The sequence below is a fragment of the Chaetodon trifascialis genome, chromosome 5 (assembly GCF_039877785.1).
Source record: "Chaetodon trifascialis isolate fChaTrf1 chromosome 5, fChaTrf1.hap1, whole genome shotgun sequence".
Lineage (NCBI taxonomy): Eukaryota > Metazoa > Chordata > Actinopteri > Chaetodontiformes > Chaetodontidae > Chaetodon > Chaetodon trifascialis.
Window position 1 is genome coordinate 21576309 of NC_092060.1, and position 20649 is coordinate 21596957.

Sequence of the window (20649 nt, forward strand, 5' to 3'; positions counted from 1 at the left end):
TCAATTAGTTTTAAGCATAATGGCCTGTGCAATGAAGTAATGCAACTCGTCATTCACACCAAAGGTTATCAGGTGCACTTTAACCCAGCGAGGTCCAGCTGGATCTGAGCCTAATCAGGTCACCTTTACAGAGAACTTAATTCAAAGCTGCAAAAGAAAGACGGTGCTGAGTCACTGTCCTGTTTGTTCTGTAGTGCTTTGAATGTGGGACAGCAGACGTGACCCCCTGCCTCCCAGTGGACAACAGCGTCATCAAGACCTGCAGGAATGGTCAAATATCACACGGTGGCAGATTCAGGTGCTGAGTGAGACTCTCGCTACACTCATGACATGTTTGGTGAATGGGAAGCACAAGAAAAGATCCTTGCTGATACCAAACAGGAGCGTTCATCAGAAAGTCACCTGAATTACCAATTCTAAATGAATCGCATATTTCTAGTTGTTAATTAGCAAGTTAAACCAGATATAAAGAGCTCTATAGCTACTTTTAAATAAACCAAATCAATTGTTATTGTGTTAATACTGGACTCTGTTTACACTGAGCTGCCGATGGTGTTGCTGTGCATAAATGTTGGCACTGGTTTGCCAAAGCTTCAGCTGTTCTTTCTAGCAAGTGAGAGATATCATAGCTGTCACATTTCTCATACTCAGAATAACATCTGGGAGGCCAATGTGACCCTTGCCCTCCCTCTCACATGAATGCAGCATTTCAGCACTGTGGAAGTGTCAGGAAGTTGTAGCTGTAGCTGGTGGTCACAAAAGGTGCAGGATATTTTTAATGTTTTTTTTACTGTTGCTGCTTTCCTTTTGTTGTAGTGCTATTTCATTTTCCTGTTATTTCTTTATCGTCGCTATTGATGGAATGGAAGTGGTAATTTCACTCTTTCCATTTCTTTTTCTCCTTTCATTTTATTGTTTTTTTTCCATCATATGTAGTTATATTGTTGTAACAACAAACTATTGAATGCATACCTCTGCCACCATACCAGTCAACCAACAAAACACTGTGAGTCACCCATTCATATTGATACCACGCCAAACAATGCACCTTTGACTTACATACTCTGCCTGCAGTGCTCATATACTCTGCCTGCAATGCAGTGCACTTTCATATCAGCATAGAGAAGGCACCAGTTAATCCACGGGGTTATGATAGTGGAAGTCCTTCTTTATCCACCTTAAGATGATCCTGCTTTTGCAGCACTGTGCAGCCCAGATATCAGTCAAGAGCCGAGGAGAGAAAAAGTACACAAGTATGCGTAGAATGTACATCCTGAGGTCTGCAAAGGGCCATGATGGCTCGCCTGCAGACAGCGTGGTTTGTTCCACCTTTGTGATCACTGAGGGACGCAGCAGAGAAGGACCCAGGTGCCTCTGACAGCAGTATAAACACATATTGATGGGAATGTTTAACAGCGTAGCTGCAGCAGGGACTGGAGGAAGCGCGTTCTAGTTTTTCTGTTGTGTGACTGCACCTAATAAGGTGCGCAGCGGTAAGGAAAATGTGTATGTGTATGTGTTTGGTAGTCGCAGAGTGCGTCATTTAAAGGTACCCTGTAGAGGTTTTTTGAGCACTAGTAGCGCTATGGAGCAATGTTTTGTGTGTATAGTACACATGCATGAGGATGCAATACACAGTACAGCCGACAAAACACACAACACGCCGATAAAACATAATTTGTCCATTCGTCCATCTTTCACATTGTTGTTTAGTTATTAGTCATCGATGGTAAATGTAATCATTTTTGTCAAAGTTCTGCTTTTCAAAGGTTACTTTTTGTGTCGTTTTAGTCTTGTATCCGTCGTCAACAAATATCTTTGTCATGCTTTTCGTTGACGAAATGGATGCTGCTTTAATCTATGAGCGTTAGAAAACTGTCCCTTCGCAGGACATTTTAGGACATTTTTTAACGTGTGATAAAACCCTTCAACCGCCAGAGTCAGAAAATAAAAGAGAAAGTATCAAAGCGGAAGCACTGCTGCTGTATACCGAATGAAATATCACATTTCTGAAATTCACTTACACAGTCTGTGCTCAGATCTGAGTGAGTTTTACCTCCAGTGCTGCCATTCAGAGTGCATTGATCCTGAACTACGTCTTGGAAAATAGCCAGTGCCCAGGGAGCAAGAGGAAAACTGTTGAGTAGCGATTCCAGAGATGTCCCCGCTCCTTAAAAGAACTGCTGACATAATATGCATCTCTTGACTTATATGGCTCTCATAAATTCAAATACATGGTTGGTTAAAACACATGAATGAGAAGGAACAACTCAGGTGGAATACAAATATGGAAGCTTTACAACCGAATCATGCAGCGGTTTCCAGGGAAGCAGAGCACTTGAGTGTGGACATCTCTCTTGCTATCTCTTCCTTTCTCTCTCTCTGTGTACTCTGTCTCTGGCTGCAGCGTGAGGCTAGCTATGGGGAAATTACCCATGAATGAAACAACTGTTGACACAAAGAGAATTATTTTTTTGCCCTTGCTCCACTGTACGGGCAGTGGATTATGAAATCCTGTGATCCATCCTCAGTCCTCAGGCCTCGGTAAACATTAGCTGACACATGGGGGAAAGGAATCCCCATAGCCTCAGGGCTAGATTGCCTCTTGCCAAAATAAGCAGCTCCACCCCACTACATAGAAAGAGAGATAATGAAGGCAGGAGGTGCCAGGAAGAGCAATTATCTTAAATATTCAGGTATTACAGACCTTAGCATGCCTTCAGGTTGTGTGGAATAATAGAGAAACTGAAGGAACATGTGTCAGAAATAGAAAGAGATAAAGGATGTAACCTTGATATGTATGAATCCATGTAACCTTGGGACTACTCTGACTGACTTCCTTTCGGTTCTGGTGTTTGTTTTAAATGACAAGCCGCTCTCTGATGACACTGCTCACACCAGAAAGGACAGCATCGGCTGTTTGTTCAAATGCCAAATACGACTTCCCCCGAGATTCCATCTTTGTGACGTTGCGTCTGCGACACGTTTTTGTTCTACGTGGTGACAAACCCCGCTGTGTGCGATTCAGAAGCAGTGTTGATTTTATTGACTTGCTAAGGTTTTGTTGATTTGGTCATTTTTCCTTATACTTACCATGAGTAAATAGGCTTTGTGGTTAAAGCTTTTGTCTGTTTTAATTGTGTTTATTGTTGATGTACAATCAGGAGTCTGCACAAGGTGTTTTATTTTGAAAAATGACGACAACCTCCGGTGGCCATGTGAGCTATGACTGTTGTCTGCCATAATCAAAGGTGGACGTACTGTGACGTTGAAGTAGCTCTCAGAGCGTCTTCAGGAGGATGTTGGCGTGGACGGTTGGGCCAATGAAGCGAGACTTTGACATGGCAGAGAAATCACCTGGATGATCTAAGTAGCAAACTGCAGTTCAAGGTCTGAATCTGCGTTTGTGTATTAATGTGAAACTGTTTGCTGTTTAAAAGCAGCATGCAGGTTCAACCTTATATGGTTCAATTCAACTGAATATCTATATATAATAAAGGAACATTATATTCAGACAGCAACCAATCTATGAATGCCCACATGCTAGCATGTCCATGCAATGCAACTAGAAAGGTTTGAAAACAGTCTACAACTCAGCATAAAACCACAAACTGCAGCAAAAATACAGAATACAGTTTCAATATACAGTAATCATACTGTACCATGCTGCAGCTGATACTATTAATCCTCAGGTCTCACACTGTTCACACATTACCACACTGTAGCTCATTGTTCAGAACAGTTGATATCACATCTCAAAAGATCTTTAACCTGAGAACATAACTGGCGACAGTAACACAGCGCACAGCTGTGCAACTCCGAGCCAATAGTTAGAAAAAATGGAATCAAAATGGATATGAGATTGTTTAAGCAATGTGTTATTAAAGGAGAACTTGATAGTGATAGGGTGATGAAAGGGGTTCACTTTGTGAACACATGATTGATTAAGGATATGAGTACATGAGCTCAGGAACACCTTATTAAACTTGTCGGTATACACAGTTTGTTTGCAAGTGACTGCATCCTGTTTTTATGTTTTATATTTTTTACACAGCGTCCCAGCTTTTTTGGAGCCAGGGTTGTTCATGCAATATATAGCTGCATTGAATTGGTGTTTCAATGCATTTGATTCGAATAAACCTACTGTACCTTTAAGGGCTTAATGTTCACTGCAATGGAGCATCAACATGTGTCAGTTTGTCACCAATCCTAATGCCCAGAGGAAGTGAAGAAAAGCATCAGAAGGCAAACCAGACTCATCTCTGGGGCCCAGGCTTGCTTCCATTGGGCTCGTAGAGATTACAAACTCGAATGTGTTTTATTTTAAAATTTTAAGGACCTCCAACTCTCCATGGATCAAACATCAGTGTGTGATGTTTAAAATACAATCTGCTTACCCCAGACCACTCCGTGCCACATGCGCAATTAGTGCAGACTAAACAGCATGATATGCCTTTCATATGCCATTTCCTTAATCCCACATTGCACAGAGGGATACGAGTCTCCCAAGGAAATCAATCCTCCTGTATCCCTGCGTTTTCTCATACTGAGATATCTGCAAAAGGAACTGCCACATCCCTGTAGCACCTTACACCACCTTTAACGCCAAAGGCTTTGAAGACAGCTAATTTCCATACTAATTTCTTTCTTTTCTCCCTCCCCTCACCGTAATTCCAGGCCAGGCACGAGGCGAGAAGACATGTGTCGCTTGATCTAATGGCAGAGGACTAATTGCATTCTGGGATACATGCCTGGAATTCAGAATGTTCAACAAAAAGCATGTTGTGCAAGCAGACCACATACAACATCGGGACAATTAATAACCCTCCTTCAGGGGGGAAAATTTGGACTGTCCAGCCTCCCAGAAGACTGCACTGCTGCCTTTATTGATATCTGTGGCCAGATTGAGACAGGCCTGACATCCCTAGGCAGCGTGGCTCCACTGGGGCTCCACTGTGACTGGACTGTTATGAGGCCAACTTAGCCAGCCTGCTCCAATCATAGGAGCACAAACAAGCCCCTAACCACACTGAATGCTAAGCCAGATCAGTCTCGGGGGTGGTTTGTCAGGTTTTGCAGGGATAACATAGCATGAGATTATTTTTTCTCTCTCCGTCTCTCTTTCGCTCGCACTCGCTGTCTCTCTCTCTCTGTTTCTATCTCTGTGTCTGTTATTTTTTTTATTCACATCTCTTAGGAGGAGAATGTCTTTTCGACACATGCTGACACGCACACACTCGCATCCATACGTAGTGGCATAGACACAAATGCGCCTGTGTGCATACACCCACACACACTCTCGCCTCCTATCTCTCCTCGACACAAGCAGCCAAAGCGTTCGAGGTCTCCATTTATATGGTTCAGATGTGGTTCAGTGGTGAAATTAGGATGAGGTGTCGACAAGCTAATGTTGAAATAATAAGACCTACTAATTTGCGACCAGCCTTATGGAGGCTGTGCCATCAAATGTTTGCTGGAGCCCAGTGATGAAGTATCACATTTTTAACCAGCACAATCAAAGGGCAAAGTCCTCATTACCATGACGGCACTAGTGCACATTATGAAGAGCAATAAACATGACCCCCCCACCCTCACCCTCCTAATGCTGCATCTATCATGCAGGCAACATATGTGCCCGCTAGAGTAGCTCTGCTTACCCGCCTGGGATTTGCTAACAGCAGCTCGTGGTCAGTGTAAAAGGAAATGTCATTATATTAACTAAGGAAGTCAATGTTTATATATTCTGTAACCTTTTTAGGAGTATCACCAAGATTTGTGTCTGAAGTGAAAATGTGCACAAGTGTTTTGTAGGTGCGTTTGGGAGCTGCAGAGAGCCAATGGCAGGCAGAGTAGATGGCTGATGTGTGTGTTGTGTAGAAGGCGGTTTATCCCCTGCGAATATAAACTCGTTCTCTCATTTTACAGCACACGGCCCGGTCAGGCTTGTCAGGATTTAGAGTATTACCACAGCTAAATCAGCCACAGCCGCTCAAAAAATTTTTGGGATATTAGATTAGATAGACAGATTAGAGAGGGAATCAAAATCCCAACAATATGATTTCCTCTTCTTGGATCCCCCAGTTATGAATACAAAAATCTAAATTTAGTTAAAACGGCTGCAAAGGTTTCATTCCTGGTTGGTTTGGCGACACCTTTAGTTACTGGTAGTAACAGCGCAGGTGGTTTAATACTACACGATCCAGAATGGGGGCAGCAAAACAAACCATTGCTGCTTTAAAGAAGTAATAATTGGCTTTTTTCCATCATTCTTTGAAAAACCTTGATCTGACACAGCATGAGTCTGCAAACAGCGGGGCAAAGTGAAAGGACATGGTCACCTCGCGGAGAAGTTGGAGGTGTGCAGCCTGTCGCCTGCAGCTCCTCATCTAGCAGATCACTGTGGCTCCTCCTTCTTGTTCCATTACTCTTTGCAATATTTCAAACTTTCAAAAAAAACCCTGTACATGACTGTTATCCTGTTTTGTTGATGTATTTTTGATGAATGATAGCAGTCAGAGCTAATCTCACTGACTAACACGTGACATTTCCTGTGACGTTCCTGTGTGTTTCACCAGTTAAACTCTTTTAATGTGAAGCTGGAGTGTTTGGCTTGAATCACCAGTAATTTAATACATTTTTCACTGGAGACTGCAGATATTTTAATATTGCAGCATTTTCATAAGTGGGATAAGTAGGATCAACTGGCCATTGTTAGCTTGTCCTGCAATTGTCACTTAGCAGACTTACTTAGATGAAAATCTTTGAGATTGTAACTTTAAAACTGACATGTCACCAATTTCAAAATACCACAAAGCATGGGCGAGCATGCACAAATGCAAAAGCACAGCGAGAGGTAGTGACCATGATGTCCCTGTTCACTGCTTCCCTCTGAGGGGGTGAAAGAGGTACACAGCCGCACTAATTTGTCTTGACGAGAAAACAGCTGTAAACACCCCCAAGGGGGTGACGAGATAAGCACCGTGTTGTGGAGATGGTATCAGATGGCGACAATGTCCCACCCAGGCACCATACTACATTTTCAGGTGCTCTATCCACCATGTTGTGCCTATTAATCAGAGCTGACATTGAATAAACACAGCAACACAAAGCTAATTGACCGTACGCCAGGTGAACAGAAACTTGTGTGTGCACAGATCCTGTCCATTGTCTATGCAGAGCCTTGGGTTTATGCGGCGTTTACAATTTATTTTTTATTTCTTTGATTCTTTAATGATCAGGCCTCCTAACAAAGACAGCTGATTTTGCACACAGGGGTAGTTACATCAAAATGAAATCTCCGGATTGCTACTGTAACTATGATTACGCCTATTGTGCTTCATGCTATGGAAACGGGGAATAAATGTTAAATATTGTGCTTTAAGCAGCCAAGTATTCAAATACACACAGCTGAAAGTATAAGTTTAGCTGGTTTGGGTTGCCTAAAGCATTCGTAGCCACTGTAAAGTGTTCGATTTCCCAATTCAGGAAGATTTAAAAGAATGCTGTTCAGAGATCAGCCATTTTCAGAAGAAAATGAAATAACTTGACTACTGTAAATGGAAAATATCAAGAATGATGTGTGGCTCCAAACAATCTGCTAAGCATGTCCTCCCGTTAAAACGGAGCCCCTGCAGGCAGAGAGGAGAAAATCAATGAGCGAGCCAAAATTTTCTTGGTATGTCCTGTGCTGCAGAGTTTATTGTGAATACACGATTGTCTGGTTGATTGTCAGAATGTTTTTTGTGTGTTTTGTAGGCTCTATGAGCTGTTTTTCACAGGAATATTCCATTTTCTGCCATCCTACTCAGCTTCTTGCATGTCTTTGTTTATTTGCAGCATAAATATGAAATTAAAAGAGAAAAGATGATTGGGCAAATTGTCTGCATTTGTCTTACGCTGGACTTTTTAGACCTAACTTTTTTGTGGCGTAATTTCAAAATTAGAAAATTGCACTATTAAAATTTTACATAACATACAATGAAGTGAATTGCTGATGCTCTAAAACTGCAGTTCCACTTTGAAAAGAGCACTTTAACAAATAGCCATTTAGAGTTTAAATTGCTATTTATCATACAAAGAGAAACAGTGAGAGCACATTTGGCTCCAAACATGAGAGGACTGCACACAGTCTGTTAATTGCCATCCAACAGCATAAATAGGTAAACCAATTATGCACGAATAGAACAAGCTTCTCTTAAACATGTTTCATTTCAGAAGCAAATGGGTCATTGGGTTACTAATTATTAATTGTTTAAACATCAACAAACTGCATATTAAATCAGTGCAGCTCTTGATGATCAGGAGCCCCACCAACCGTGCAACTTCAAACAGCCACATTCAACAATCCTTTCATTCATTTGCATCTTTATGCATCAAGGGCCACATCCATTCTAATATGGGACCATCTGAATCCATTTCCTGTGCGTGTCAGACAAAGCGTGGCGAGATCAGTGATTCCATTAAACCTGAAGGAGTCTGTTCAGGAAAACCTTTGGCATTTCACGAGAACACATCAAATCAAATATGTGAAAATCAAAAGCAGCTCTTGTGCTGCTAAAGGGGAACAACAAAAGCGTCACCAACGACTGTAGGGAAAGTTTTCTTGTATGTACCACTCCAGTAGATAATAGAGGAAATCACATTGGACGGCAGAGCCACAAACACAAATATTTCCACTTTTTTTCCACTCACTGATTCACGGAGAGGGGATGGGGAGGAAAATAAATGGTATTGGTATTAACACTGATTGAATGACACAAAGCCAAGCTGTACCCACTGTACTCTTTCTTCCTCAGCTCAACCAGGGGGGTCTCAGGCCAGTGCTTTGAGGAAATTGGGATTAAAAACAGGATTAAATTAAAAGTACCACAACAACAGCCAACAGCACAACAAAAAATTGTTGGTGAAGAGCAGAAAAAAAAGCCCATTTTGCTGTTGAATAGTACTTGTAGCCATGATGGTGAGCCCAGGGGACTCTGCGAACCCTCAGATGGATAGTGAGAATTGATACTAATTGATGTATCATGGACAGACACACTGTGGAATGGAGTGGAGGGCGTATCGTCATTGACGAGAGGCCCATAGATTAAGCCTGTCAGTTCCCCTTTCTTTTTATGCCTCTGGCAAGGGGTGCTCAGGAAGAATCAATTTTTTTTGAGAAGCTGTATGGATGAGGACCATAATAATAACGTCATCTTCAGCTCCAGCCAAAATAAGCGTGGCCATTTTGCCTATTCAGAATCAATGCGCCGCTGTCTGTCTTGTGCTAGCTCCTGTAAGTCCGTGTTTGTGCATGGGCTGAGTTCCAGTGCTGGGCAGGACATAGGGGTGATAATGCCAGCATCTGTCAGAGGAGCTTAGATATTCCTTTCCAAGCAAGCAGCAGGGACAGACTACAGACGCGTGCCATTCCTTGGCAGCAGAGAAAAAAATGATATGAAATAAAATCAGTCATTCCCTGTGTACTTTCAACTGCACTGGTTCAAGCTTTCCACCACAAACGCTTCAAGTATGCTCAAAACCAGTGCGAGGTTGTGAAATTCCCATGGACTTAAGTAGCCCAGCTCTGCCTTCTGTCTTTAAGAATAAACCGCTGCGCGGCCTTAAAGCTCACACATTGCAGCTCTGCATATAAGTCAGCAAACACATTCAGAGGAAAAAGTCCTTTATTAATCCTCCACAAACTGAACTGGCACCTCTCCAGCTACCAGTCCACCTCTGTGTCCACGAGTCCATGCTGGCTGCACTCACACCAGCCACCCCAAGCCAAGTCTTTGTGGTCTGAGGTACTGCCGACCCTTCAGACATTAACATCTTAACAGTAAATTAAGGAATATAGCTTAGATTATTCTCCACGACATAAACCTGTGTTGATGAACAATAAGCTATCGCACACATCATCACAATGCAATTCATTCTTTCTCCCATTTTCTGCCTGTTTTTCATCAACAACAGTGGGAGGTAGCTTGAAGTACAATCGTCACTGACATCAAACACAGTTTTCCGTTCTTTTATTATATGATTTTGACAGCATTATTGTATAAGTGATAAAATGTGTACTGATTATCAGTCAAACTCCACTTGACGTATAATGCATTGATTTTTTAAGGTAAATACTTTGCCACCGTCTCCTTTGAAGGACACTATACCAGTGACAATACTGTACAATGGTGAGCTTGAATAGAGGATGGTTTAATGAATCAGTAGATGTAAACACGTTATCTTCTCACAATCAGCCCCCCCCCCCCCCTTTATTTCTCAAACCAATACGATGGCGATGAAAACAAACACCGATGCTAAACAGTCGATGTGCCACCAGTCACAGCTGAAAAGGTAAGGATTTTAATGCGGAGGTAAAATCAATAAAGGACACAAAGGAACGTCGACAGCAGGAAGTACATTGAGGTGGATTGTAGCTCATAAATGAAATATGCCACCGCTCTCAGAGAAAGAATGGCTAAAGAATGTCTAAATTACTGCGCTATAGTTTATGATCAGCCCTGCTGCTGGAAGCAGTGCTGTTGCCTCTTTTTCACACTGCACTCAGCTGCAGGGGCAAGAACATCTGCAACATTTTTAACCCTCTTAGCCCTCAGCAGGCTCTGTAGCACTCTAAACTGGACCAAAACTGGCAGGCCCAAGGATGTTTAATCCTATCATTGTATGGCTCAAAACAATATAAGACGAGAAAAGGCACATAAATACATGAAAAACACAAGGTGCAGTAACAAAAGCCGCTGTTCCTTTTACTACAACATAACACTGACAGACTTCATCTAACAATAAAAGTGCCTTAATTGACACTGTTACCAGGCAGAACATGCACATGCTCATCTTTGAATTAAGCAGACGATGCAATACCAGACATACTATCTACTATGCTGTGCATACAGCCATCAGAAAGCCCCGAGGAAAAGGAAGTCCCCTGCCACCGCCTACGGTTGTTTAACTCGCTGACATTAAGAATTTATGAGCTTAAAGATTCTTCTGGCGCTTTCCATATGCGACTGCAACATGTCTTGAAAAGTGTTATGGAGGAGCAAACAAGTTGCTTTGTTGATACTTGCTTGTTTGTCAAGATGTGATTGCATTATCTACAAGGAAATACTTTCGCTGTGAGAATGTCACATCCGAGGCTTTTAGCTGTGATTCTCGGTGGAGATAGTGTGACCTAATCTGGTTATTTTACAGGAATATCATTCGCAGATGGTGGTGATTCTAAACCTTTAAGGGTAATTATTTATTTTGCTCTTTTAACCTGCAAGATAGAGTCACAAAAGTGTTCATATACAAATATTCTGAGTTATATGAACAGCTGAATGTCAGCAATGACCAACTAGTACCCTAAAATAGGCCCAGTGAGGCTGCTATTATTGATCCTCAAGTGTTAATTACACTGAAAATTGTCAAGTTATTGTAAAAAACAAAAACATTAATCAATATGGTAAATTAATGTCCATATTGCACAACAATGACCTCCTTCTCCTTCTCATATAGAGTTCAATCACTCTTCATTGATTGACTATGATTGGATATGGCTCAGAACTAATTCACCTCTTGGACAGCATATTAATTGTGGTCAAACTGCCGAGTTTTATTCCAATATAAAGAGGAAATTGATTTGCCAGTGTGTTTCATTGTTATTCCCGTGGCACGCTGTTGCTTTTTCATTGGGGTGAAAACAGTCTGGGGGTAGAATGGACAAGCAGGGAGAGCAGAATGGAGCGTCGGCTGCGGACGCTAGGTGTCACCCTTGTGACTTTGAAATCAGCCTGCCCTCGACAGGATGTGATGGCGGCTGAGCGCGCCGCTGAGGCAGACAGGGAGGCAGGCCGGCTGCGCGGGAGGAGGGTGTGTGTGTGTGTGTGTGTGTGTGTGTGTGTGTGTGTGTGTGTGTGTGTGTGTGTGTGTGTGTGTGTGAGAGAGAGAGAGAGAGAGAGAGAGAGGGCCCGGCTGTGACCGAGTGTCACTTCTATCTGAATGAGAAGAGAGAGATTTCAGGGAGGCTGATGAGAGTCAATATGCGCAGGCGACACTGGAGGAACTTTATATTCACCCCGTCTCTCGGTGGGCCTACATTGCTTACTTCTGGTGGCTGACATGTAACAGGCGTGAAGTGCTCTCATCACAAGGAGCCCCCATATGATGTCGACCTGAGTTATATGGTGATAACGCAGATGGGGCGCACTGAAGAAATAACAGCTATTAATTGATTTGTTGCTCCTTTTGTTATGATGATTCGCGACAGACTGGAGGTCATTGTCCCCCCCACACCTCATCATTAACCCTTACCTGACAAACACAAACGATTTAATTACAGTGAAGACAATTTATTATTTTTCACAGGATTTTTTTTCTCCTTATTATTAAACTCGCTCCTTTATTGGCTGGCGGCTGCTCGTGACGTGCTCGTCATCCGGTAGCGTTTCTTGTAGAATTCAATTAACTGTCCGTCATTAACAGTAAGCAGGTGCACACAGACTGCTGGTTGCGACCTTAAACGAACTAAAGCCAATCACTGACCAACACGTGGTCCTGAATATCATTATATGCGTTAAGAAAGGCGTGTGTTTTGTGTAATTGTTAAAGGGACTCAAGGGCAATGTTTAATCCTGAAGCCTTTAGGAGTTTTAATTTCATGACATCCAAGAAAAAAATGGCGTGTTATGTATTGATTTAGACTAAGGCAAGATCCCCTCCCAGCCTGCTGGTACATGGAAACTATAATGTATAATGTTTGTCCATGAATGTTGAACTGGTGCCGCTTCACATCAGACTTGGAGCGCATTAAACGCCAGAGAGCCACGCTACGGCTGAAATGATGTAACATAATGCGTACAGTTGCAGCGTCCATACAGATCAATTTCGCTTTAAAATATGCAGCCGAGAGCAGCAGAAAATGCTATTGCTTTATGCTTGGGCACAGAAGTTACCAAACTTTGGCATATCACCCAGACTGATCCGTATGAGCCCACAGATGAACTCCCTGTTGAGAAGATCTGTGTTGCACAATATGACTTGTAACGAATAAAAGCCCGCTGACCACTGCAGCAGAGGAGAAAACAAGGACAAATCACTGAAAAGTTATCCTCAGCATCTCCTCTGTGCCGCTGCTGAGGGAAATTAGTCTGTTACTCTTCCCCCCTCCTCGTGTGGCAGCCATGGAACCCTCTCAAAGACCCCTACGGGTCCCCAGACCCAGCTTTTAGAACCATCGCTCTAACGATCATCTAATACACAGCCTCGTGTTTCAACTTGTACGCTGTAATTGCCCGTTGAGTCGTCCATCTGCAGGAGAACAGGTAGTTGGCCGTGTTTCATTGCTGTACTTTGCCCCACCCACCAGCAGCTCCAGCCCTCCTGTGTAACCCCTGATTGGCTGAGGGGATTGCGGGTCCTGAGACTGAGCGCTCGGCTCGGAGCTGCGCGTCCGCCAGTGTGCACCAGTGAAGCGAGAGGAGCGCTTGTTGGAGTCAACTAGACAGCCTACTGGCAACGAGTGGTGATTTCTTTTTTCTGCCTCAGCCAGGCTGGATATAGGCTGCCGTGCTTCTACTTTGCTGCAGCCCCACATGAAATGCGTTTTTGTACATGCAGTGGGCTCTTGCATCGTTTTCTCCTCACTGGCTTTTGGCTACATTTTCATCGGATTCTTTTTCTGTGCGTGAGTGTGTTGCATGGACTAATTATCGGGATATGTGCAGCGTTTTTCCAAGTGAGATACGAGGAAATTAATTAGTAAGTAAAAGCTTCAAGACTTGCGGAGGGGATGAAAGACTAAATCTGCTGGAAATAAAAAGGTAATCGGGACTTCAGTGATGTGATGAGACATTCCTGCAATTGCACCCTTGTTCTTTAGGCAAAGCTATCCGGACTAAAGCTGTTGAATAATTTTGTGACTGCAAAGCCTTTTAGCCTTTTTCATCAGATGTGCAGTTTGAAAGCCTATAGCTGCCGTCCGAAGAGGAAATTTTGTCACTGCTTGTAATATATCACACAGAGCAAGATCTGTATCCAAAATGCGACTTAAATATTTGCTGGCACCAAGGCGGAGAATCTGACACGGACTTTTGAAGCCCATTACTTCATCCGCACAGCAGATATAAACATTTTTCTGGACTTTTGTGGCTCACAGGAATTCTCATTTTTGCGTATATGCAGTTCGAGCATTTCTTCTCTTTTCAGCCCACTTGAAAATGGACAGTTCATCATATGAGTCATGTATAAGACCAGTTTGCCGCTTGATGAGAGCTGCACGGATTTACACGGCTAAATCACTGTTGTGAGAAGATTCAGCATGTTTTCCCAAATCTGTCGTCCCCAATGCTTCGTCCGCTGCAGTAGACCGGAGGATGTGCCCTGCCTGAGAAGAGTAAAATAGGCTAAGGCACTTGTCACAATTCTAGCTTTCACACCATGATATAATTTACATGCACACGAGCTACTCGTCATCTAAACACTTTTCCGGACACTTTAATGAGATGTTTCATTCGGAGCCTTTTTCCTGTTTTCTCTGACGTGCATTCCTGTGCGTAATAATCAAGGTCTTTATTAGGCAGAGAAAAACTCAACAGGTACAATGCAAACCAAGGAGATGGGATTAATACAATTAATTGCTGCGTCCCTCTTATTTTGGGTCGGGGCTGAAGCTGTTATCAACCTGAAGTATGGAATAAACGAGGAGATGAAGCCCGGGTCAGTGATTGGAAATGTGACAAAGGACGCACTAAAGCAAGGATTTCAGATTGCACCGCAGCCCCCGTACTTAAGGGTTATTTCCAATTCAGAACCACGGTGGGTGGAACTCAGTCCAGCCGGAATCCTTACAACCCAAATGAAAATAGATCGGGATGTAGTTTGTCGGCAGAACCCAAAGTGCATTATTTCCCTAGAAGTGATGTCAAACTCCATGGAGATCTGTGTCATCAAAGTTGAGATTGAGGATTTAAACGATAACGCACCCAGATTCCCTACGAGCCACATTGACATTGAAATTTCGGAGAATGCCTCCCCTGGTACCAGGTTTCCCCTAGAGGGGGCAAGCGATCCGGACTCGGGGATCTTTGGAGTGCAATCATATTCCATCACCCCAAATGAGCTTTTCGGACTAGAGATAAAGACCAGAGGGGATGGGTCTAAAATTGCTGAGCTTGTCGTGCAAAAATCGTTAGACAGGGAGACCCAGTCCCACTATACATATGAAATCAGTGCCGAAGACGGAGGCGACCCTCCTAAGATAGGCGCGGTCCAGTTAAATATCAAGGTAATTGATTCTAATGACAACAACCCTGTTTTTGACGAGACAGTGTATACAGTTAACGTGATGGAGAATTCCCCCATCAATACATTAGTCATAGACTTGAATGCAACGGATCCTGACGAGGGCACTAATGGGGAGGTAGTGTACTCGTTTCACAGTTACGTCACCGAGAAAACGAGGGATGCGTTCAAAATTGACCCCCGAACCGGGATCATCACTGTTAACGGTGTTTTGGATTATGAAACAACGCAAATATACGAGATCGACGTCCAGGCCAAAGATTTAGGTCCCAACTCTATCCCAGCTCACTGCAAAGTCACCGTGAATGTGATGGACACGAACGACAACCCACCTGTCATTAGTTTACTCTCCCTGAACACAGAGATGGTGGAAGTTAGTGAGAACGCGCAGCGTGGATATGTCATTGCGCTCGTGAGGGTGTCAGATAAGGATTCTGGGGCAAACGGCAAAGTGCAGTGCAGGCTGCAGGGCAACGTTCCGTTCAGACTGCAAGAATATGAGAGTTTCTCCACTATACTTGTTGATGGCAGGCTGGACAGAGAGCAAAAGGACACATACAACCTGACTATCCAAGCGGAGGACAGTGGCATCCCGCCTTTACGCGCCACAAAATCTTTGGTAGTCAAAGTCACAGATGAAAATGACAACCCTCCCCACTTCCTCAAACCACACTATCAAGAGATGGTGATGGAAAACAACCTCCCTGGTTCATGTCTGCTCGCAGTATCAGCGGAAGACCCGGACCTGGGCATGAACGGCACAGTTTCCTACTCCATAGTCCCCGGTGAGATCAAGCACATGGATGTAAACACATATGTCAGCATAAACCCGTCAGGCCGCATTTACTCCATGAGATCATTCGACCACGAATACACCAGGACTTTTGATTTTAAAGTTTTGGCCAGAGACAATGGTAACCCGTCTTTATCCAGTAACGCCACGGTGCGCATTGTTGTCCTGGACGTCAATGACAACACACCTGTTATGACAAACCCTCCCCTGGTTAATGGCACGGCGGAGGTTTCCATCCCCAGAAACGCTGGTGTGGGTTATATGGTGACCCAAGTTAAAGCAGACGACTACGACGAGGGGGAGAACGGGCGGCTGACCTACACCATCTCAGAGGGGGACAGGGCTTTCTTTGAAATCGACCAGGTGAACGGCGAGGTGCGCTCCACCAGGATGTTTGGAGAAAACGCCAAATCCACCTACGAGATCACAGTGGTGGCGAGGGATCACGGCAAGCCCTCCCTGTCGGCCTCGGCCTACATCGTGGTCTACCTCTCACCAGACCTGAACGCGCAGGAGCCTATCGGACCTGTCAACCTGTCCCTCATCTTCATCATCGCTCTGGGCTCTATCGCAGCCATCCTGTTTGTCACCATGATTTTTGTGGCGGTCAAGTGCAAGAGGGATAACAAGGAGATCCGGACGTACAACTGCAGGTACTGACTAAATCTCGTGTGTGTGTGTGTGTGTGTTTGCGTGCATGTGCGTGCATCTGAGAGCGAGCGCGTGCGCCCGTGCGTGTGTCCGCGATCGTGCCTGAAACTGCGAGTTGTCAGTGCATTGCTTTTGTCATGCAGCATGTAGAGGCCCCGAATGTGAGGACTGCAGATTTTTTTTCTCCCCCACAGCTGAAGCTGAGGACACATTCTGCTGAGGCTCACTGTTCCGCGTTAAGGAAACGTGATTGATTGATTTAATCCGTCCATTGTAACCAATTGGCTCATAAATATGACGGTTCAACTGTCATGTTCAATTTGCGGGTATGTTGCCGGACAATTAACGTCCCACTAGTTCAATAGCAGTCCCAGACATTTATTATTTAACGTCCACCATGGCTGATTGGCTGTTATCAGCTTTAATCTAGTGTGATTATGGACAGTCCTCCAGGATCAGTCAGATTTACCTCCGCTTTTTTCTGCACCAAGGAGGAGCCTAGCTGGAACAGCAGCAACGAAATTGAACTGAAATGAGAAAAATTATATAGTTTGGATGAAATAAAAGTCTTCTAAGTCACATCATGGTCTAACTAACCCAGTTTCCTGGAAAGGAGCAGATTAATATTTTCTGGACTTTGTCTATTGAACATTCTGTTTTGTTCATCAATCTGATCATCAGCTCTGGCTTTGATTTCTCTGTACCACATTACCACCACAAATTTACATATAGATTGGATTTGAGAATTTAACCTGAAGCTATAATCATATTTGCTCCAAACATAATTCTGTTAATTTGAAGTTAACAGGCCATTTTCAAGCATGTTGTCATGAAAAAATATTCTAAAACTCCCCATATATGGATTTGCTTGTTTTCTCAGTATAGTTTAGGAATAGTGTTTTTTTTTTCTTTAATCTCATCTGATTTCTAAAGATGGAAAAGTAACCACCACATGTAAGTGCCTTTAACATTTTCAGACTCTTCACACAGCTGCAAGTGAAAGCATGGCTACTCCAGTTTCAATAGTGACCTTTACGGTGTTAACAGGAAGGACCCACATCTCTTTTCATCATGGGAATACTAAAAAAAAAAGGTGTTTTCATTCAAGCCTGATTTGATGTAGAAGGATGCCAGTGAGTTGACATCCTGATCTCAAGTGCTTTCTGCGGTATCACATTTGCAGCGTCAGTTACGTTTGGCTCAGAGAAGAAACGTGTTCGACAACAACAAATTCCAAATTCCAAACTGCTCTCAGTACTTTACTCTCTTAGTGTGAGCCACTCTCCCTGCTGGGTGCTTTAATCAGCACTGATGTGCTCTGCTTCTCAGTCGCCACCTCGAATATGAGCAGCAGTTATCTCCAATTTATTGCTTGTCCTCTGTCAGTCTGTCTGACTCTGAAGATTTCCCCTCCCAGATTTCAATTTGGGCACGGGGCAGAGAGACAACATGTTAAAATGATAAATGAAAACGAGATGGAGTATTTTCTACCCTTGCAGCCGCCCATTTTCTTTCCTCTGAATCAAGGGGGAGCAGAATGGGGGAGGGTGCTGTTTTCAAGATGCAATCTAAAAGAAAAATGAAAAAGACAAACTACGGTGCTGCTTCTAAACCAGTGTGATTTTAAAAGCGACAGAGGATTAGAGCTGCATTTTAGTGAGGAACAGAGGCCAGTGGGGGCTGGTATTGCAGAGACATTCAGGACAAGACAGGGACAGAGACATTCCAGATATTGCAGTTTCATGTGGAAGTGTCGTTTTTTTGTGGGCTGTAACAGAAAAAAAACATATGCTCCCTGCCATAAAGGTTAAAAATGGTCTCTTCCAGAGTTTGAAGTAATGCAAATGGGGAAAAAACCATCCCAAATTGTATGGAATATGTCTAGTGAAGTTTGCAGTCATCACTATAGAGTACATAACATCTGTTCTCCTGTGGAAAACTGCAAAGCTGTGCGAAGAATCGATATTTCCCCCAGTCTGAGGATCCTTTGATAAAACATGGCTGTGTTGCTCATTTGCTCTTATTAAAGTCAAAATACTCAGTTCAAGTTTGCCGCAGCCACTGAGAGCAGCTAAATGAATTTGAATCTGCAGTTCTCCTGCACTCCGTGTTGCTAGTGGGCTCGCTTGATAATGAAAGAAAAAATGGAATTAGTGTGCGTTGTGTGCTTTGAATATGATTGCATATACCGGTAGTGCTGCTCAGTACCAGTGTGTTCTTCTGCTTTGCTTCTGTGGTTTTGGCATGTTTGCGTATTGTTTGCCTGTTTGTGACATGTCAATTGTTGAGCATGCAAATGAAAAGAAACACGGGATGACGGCTCCATTGCAAGCCGGGAGTGGGAAGTCACTTAAGTGTGCTGTTCCACCCCTGGACACGGGCAATGAGCCTTTGTCTGGCGCCCATGGTCGAACAGTGCCCTAGCTGGCATGGCGGGCGAGCTTTTTGACCGTGTGGACAAGGGAGGGGAAGGCAGGACACTGCTTTATTGAGTCTGTTCAGTTTCTTCTACTTGCGCAGGGTGGCGGAGTATTCATATGGCAACCAGAAGAAGTCGAGCAAGAAGAAGAAGCTGAGCAAGAACGACATCCGCCTGGTGCCACGTGACGTCGAGGAGACAGACAAGATGAATGTGGTGAGTTGCTCATCTCTCACCTCCTCGCTCAACTACTTCGACTACCACCAGCAGAGCCTGCCGCTGGGCTGCAGGCGCTCCGAGAGCACCTTCCTCAACGTGGAGAACCAGAACTCGCGCAATGCAGCTCCCAACCATGGCTATCAGCACCCGTTCACTGGGCAGGGCCACCAGCAGCCAGACCTCATCATCAACGGCATGCCGCTGCCAGAGGTGAGATACAACTCGCTGTGCTCTGTCCTAAATCCTTGGCTGGGCTGCTTTGGGTGTTGGGGGTAGAGAAAAGGGGAGGTGTGGTTTTAAAATTGATTGCCATCACTCACAACGTGAGGTTTCATAAGCAGAGAAGAAACGGCTTGATTAGACTGCCTTTTTCATTAATTATTATCGATGGGTCTCTTTGATCGTGCTGAATCTTAAGAATGAGACACAGAGATTCAATGCACCACTTTTCAACTCATCTCAAGGACTAGTGATATTTAGCATTCCATCGCACCACAGACTTTCGTGTCAGTGAAATGTCTGTCTGTTATTGATGGAAAGCTGAGCTATTTGAAATGGCATGTGTGACGTTATGTCAGTCGATCTGAGTGGAATCCTTCAAGGCATTTCAAAGGGCTGAGACACTGAAGCTGACCTGTGACTGAGAGCGCTTTGCCAAGCAGAATTTGGAGGCCTGACAAAGTGGATTATTTGGCCTCTCTTACACCACTTGTTTTCTTTCTTTTCTATTTTTTTTGTTTTGTTTTGTTTGTGTCTGCTGAGCTATTACAAAAAGAACAGGAGTCTGAGCACCCGCCAGGTGTATTGACCCGACTAATCAGCCCCTCCAAACGTCATTTCAGGTGCTAGCAGAAAGAATAATCATCGATTAAATGCTTTATCTGCGTGTTGTCCATTTGGCTGCAGTGTTACCGCATGGCCGCTCTGCACAGCCAGCCATTGAATTACCCTGACATACCATGCATGGCCCTAGCAGAGCACTGAAGGTCTGACTTGAAAGACTATTCAGGCTGACAGAGTGTGTGCCGACCAGCTGATCTTTAGTTTATAGATTTTAGTATGTATGAACTGGTCTATTGGATTCTGTGGACAGCCTCTCTCTTTCTCTCCATGACCCACTTCTCCTTGATCCCACGGGAGAAAGGGGCATTTATGTTTGTGTGTGTGTGACAGACAAAATGTGCATCAGAGTGTGTGCATGTGTGTGTGTGTGTGTTTGTATGAGAATGTGTGCTCACTCCTATGGACAGCAGCAAATAAGCTCCAGCTTCACGTACACACACACACA

General features: G+C 43.8%; 1 protein-coding gene across 6 annotated transcripts in view; it reads left to right on the forward strand.

Moving 5' to 3' along the window:
- The first annotated feature begins 13398 nt into the window (after positions 1 to 13398).
- Positions 13399 to 20649, forward strand: part of pcdh19 (protocadherin 19) — a 55232-nt gene continuing 47981 nt past the window's right edge. Inside the window, exons 1-2 of one of the 6 annotated variants that reach the window (XM_070962291.1) lie at positions 13399 to 16725; positions 19226 to 19571. In XM_070962291.1, the coding sequence (XP_070818392.1) occupies positions 14579 to 16725; positions 19226 to 19571 (2493 nt within the window). In that variant the 5' untranslated portion in view covers positions 13399 to 14578. The remainder of the gene's footprint in view (positions 16726 to 19225; positions 19572 to 20649) is intronic. The other 5 variants (XM_070962293.1, XM_070962288.1, XM_070962292.1 and 2 more) reach the window with 5 other exon arrangements.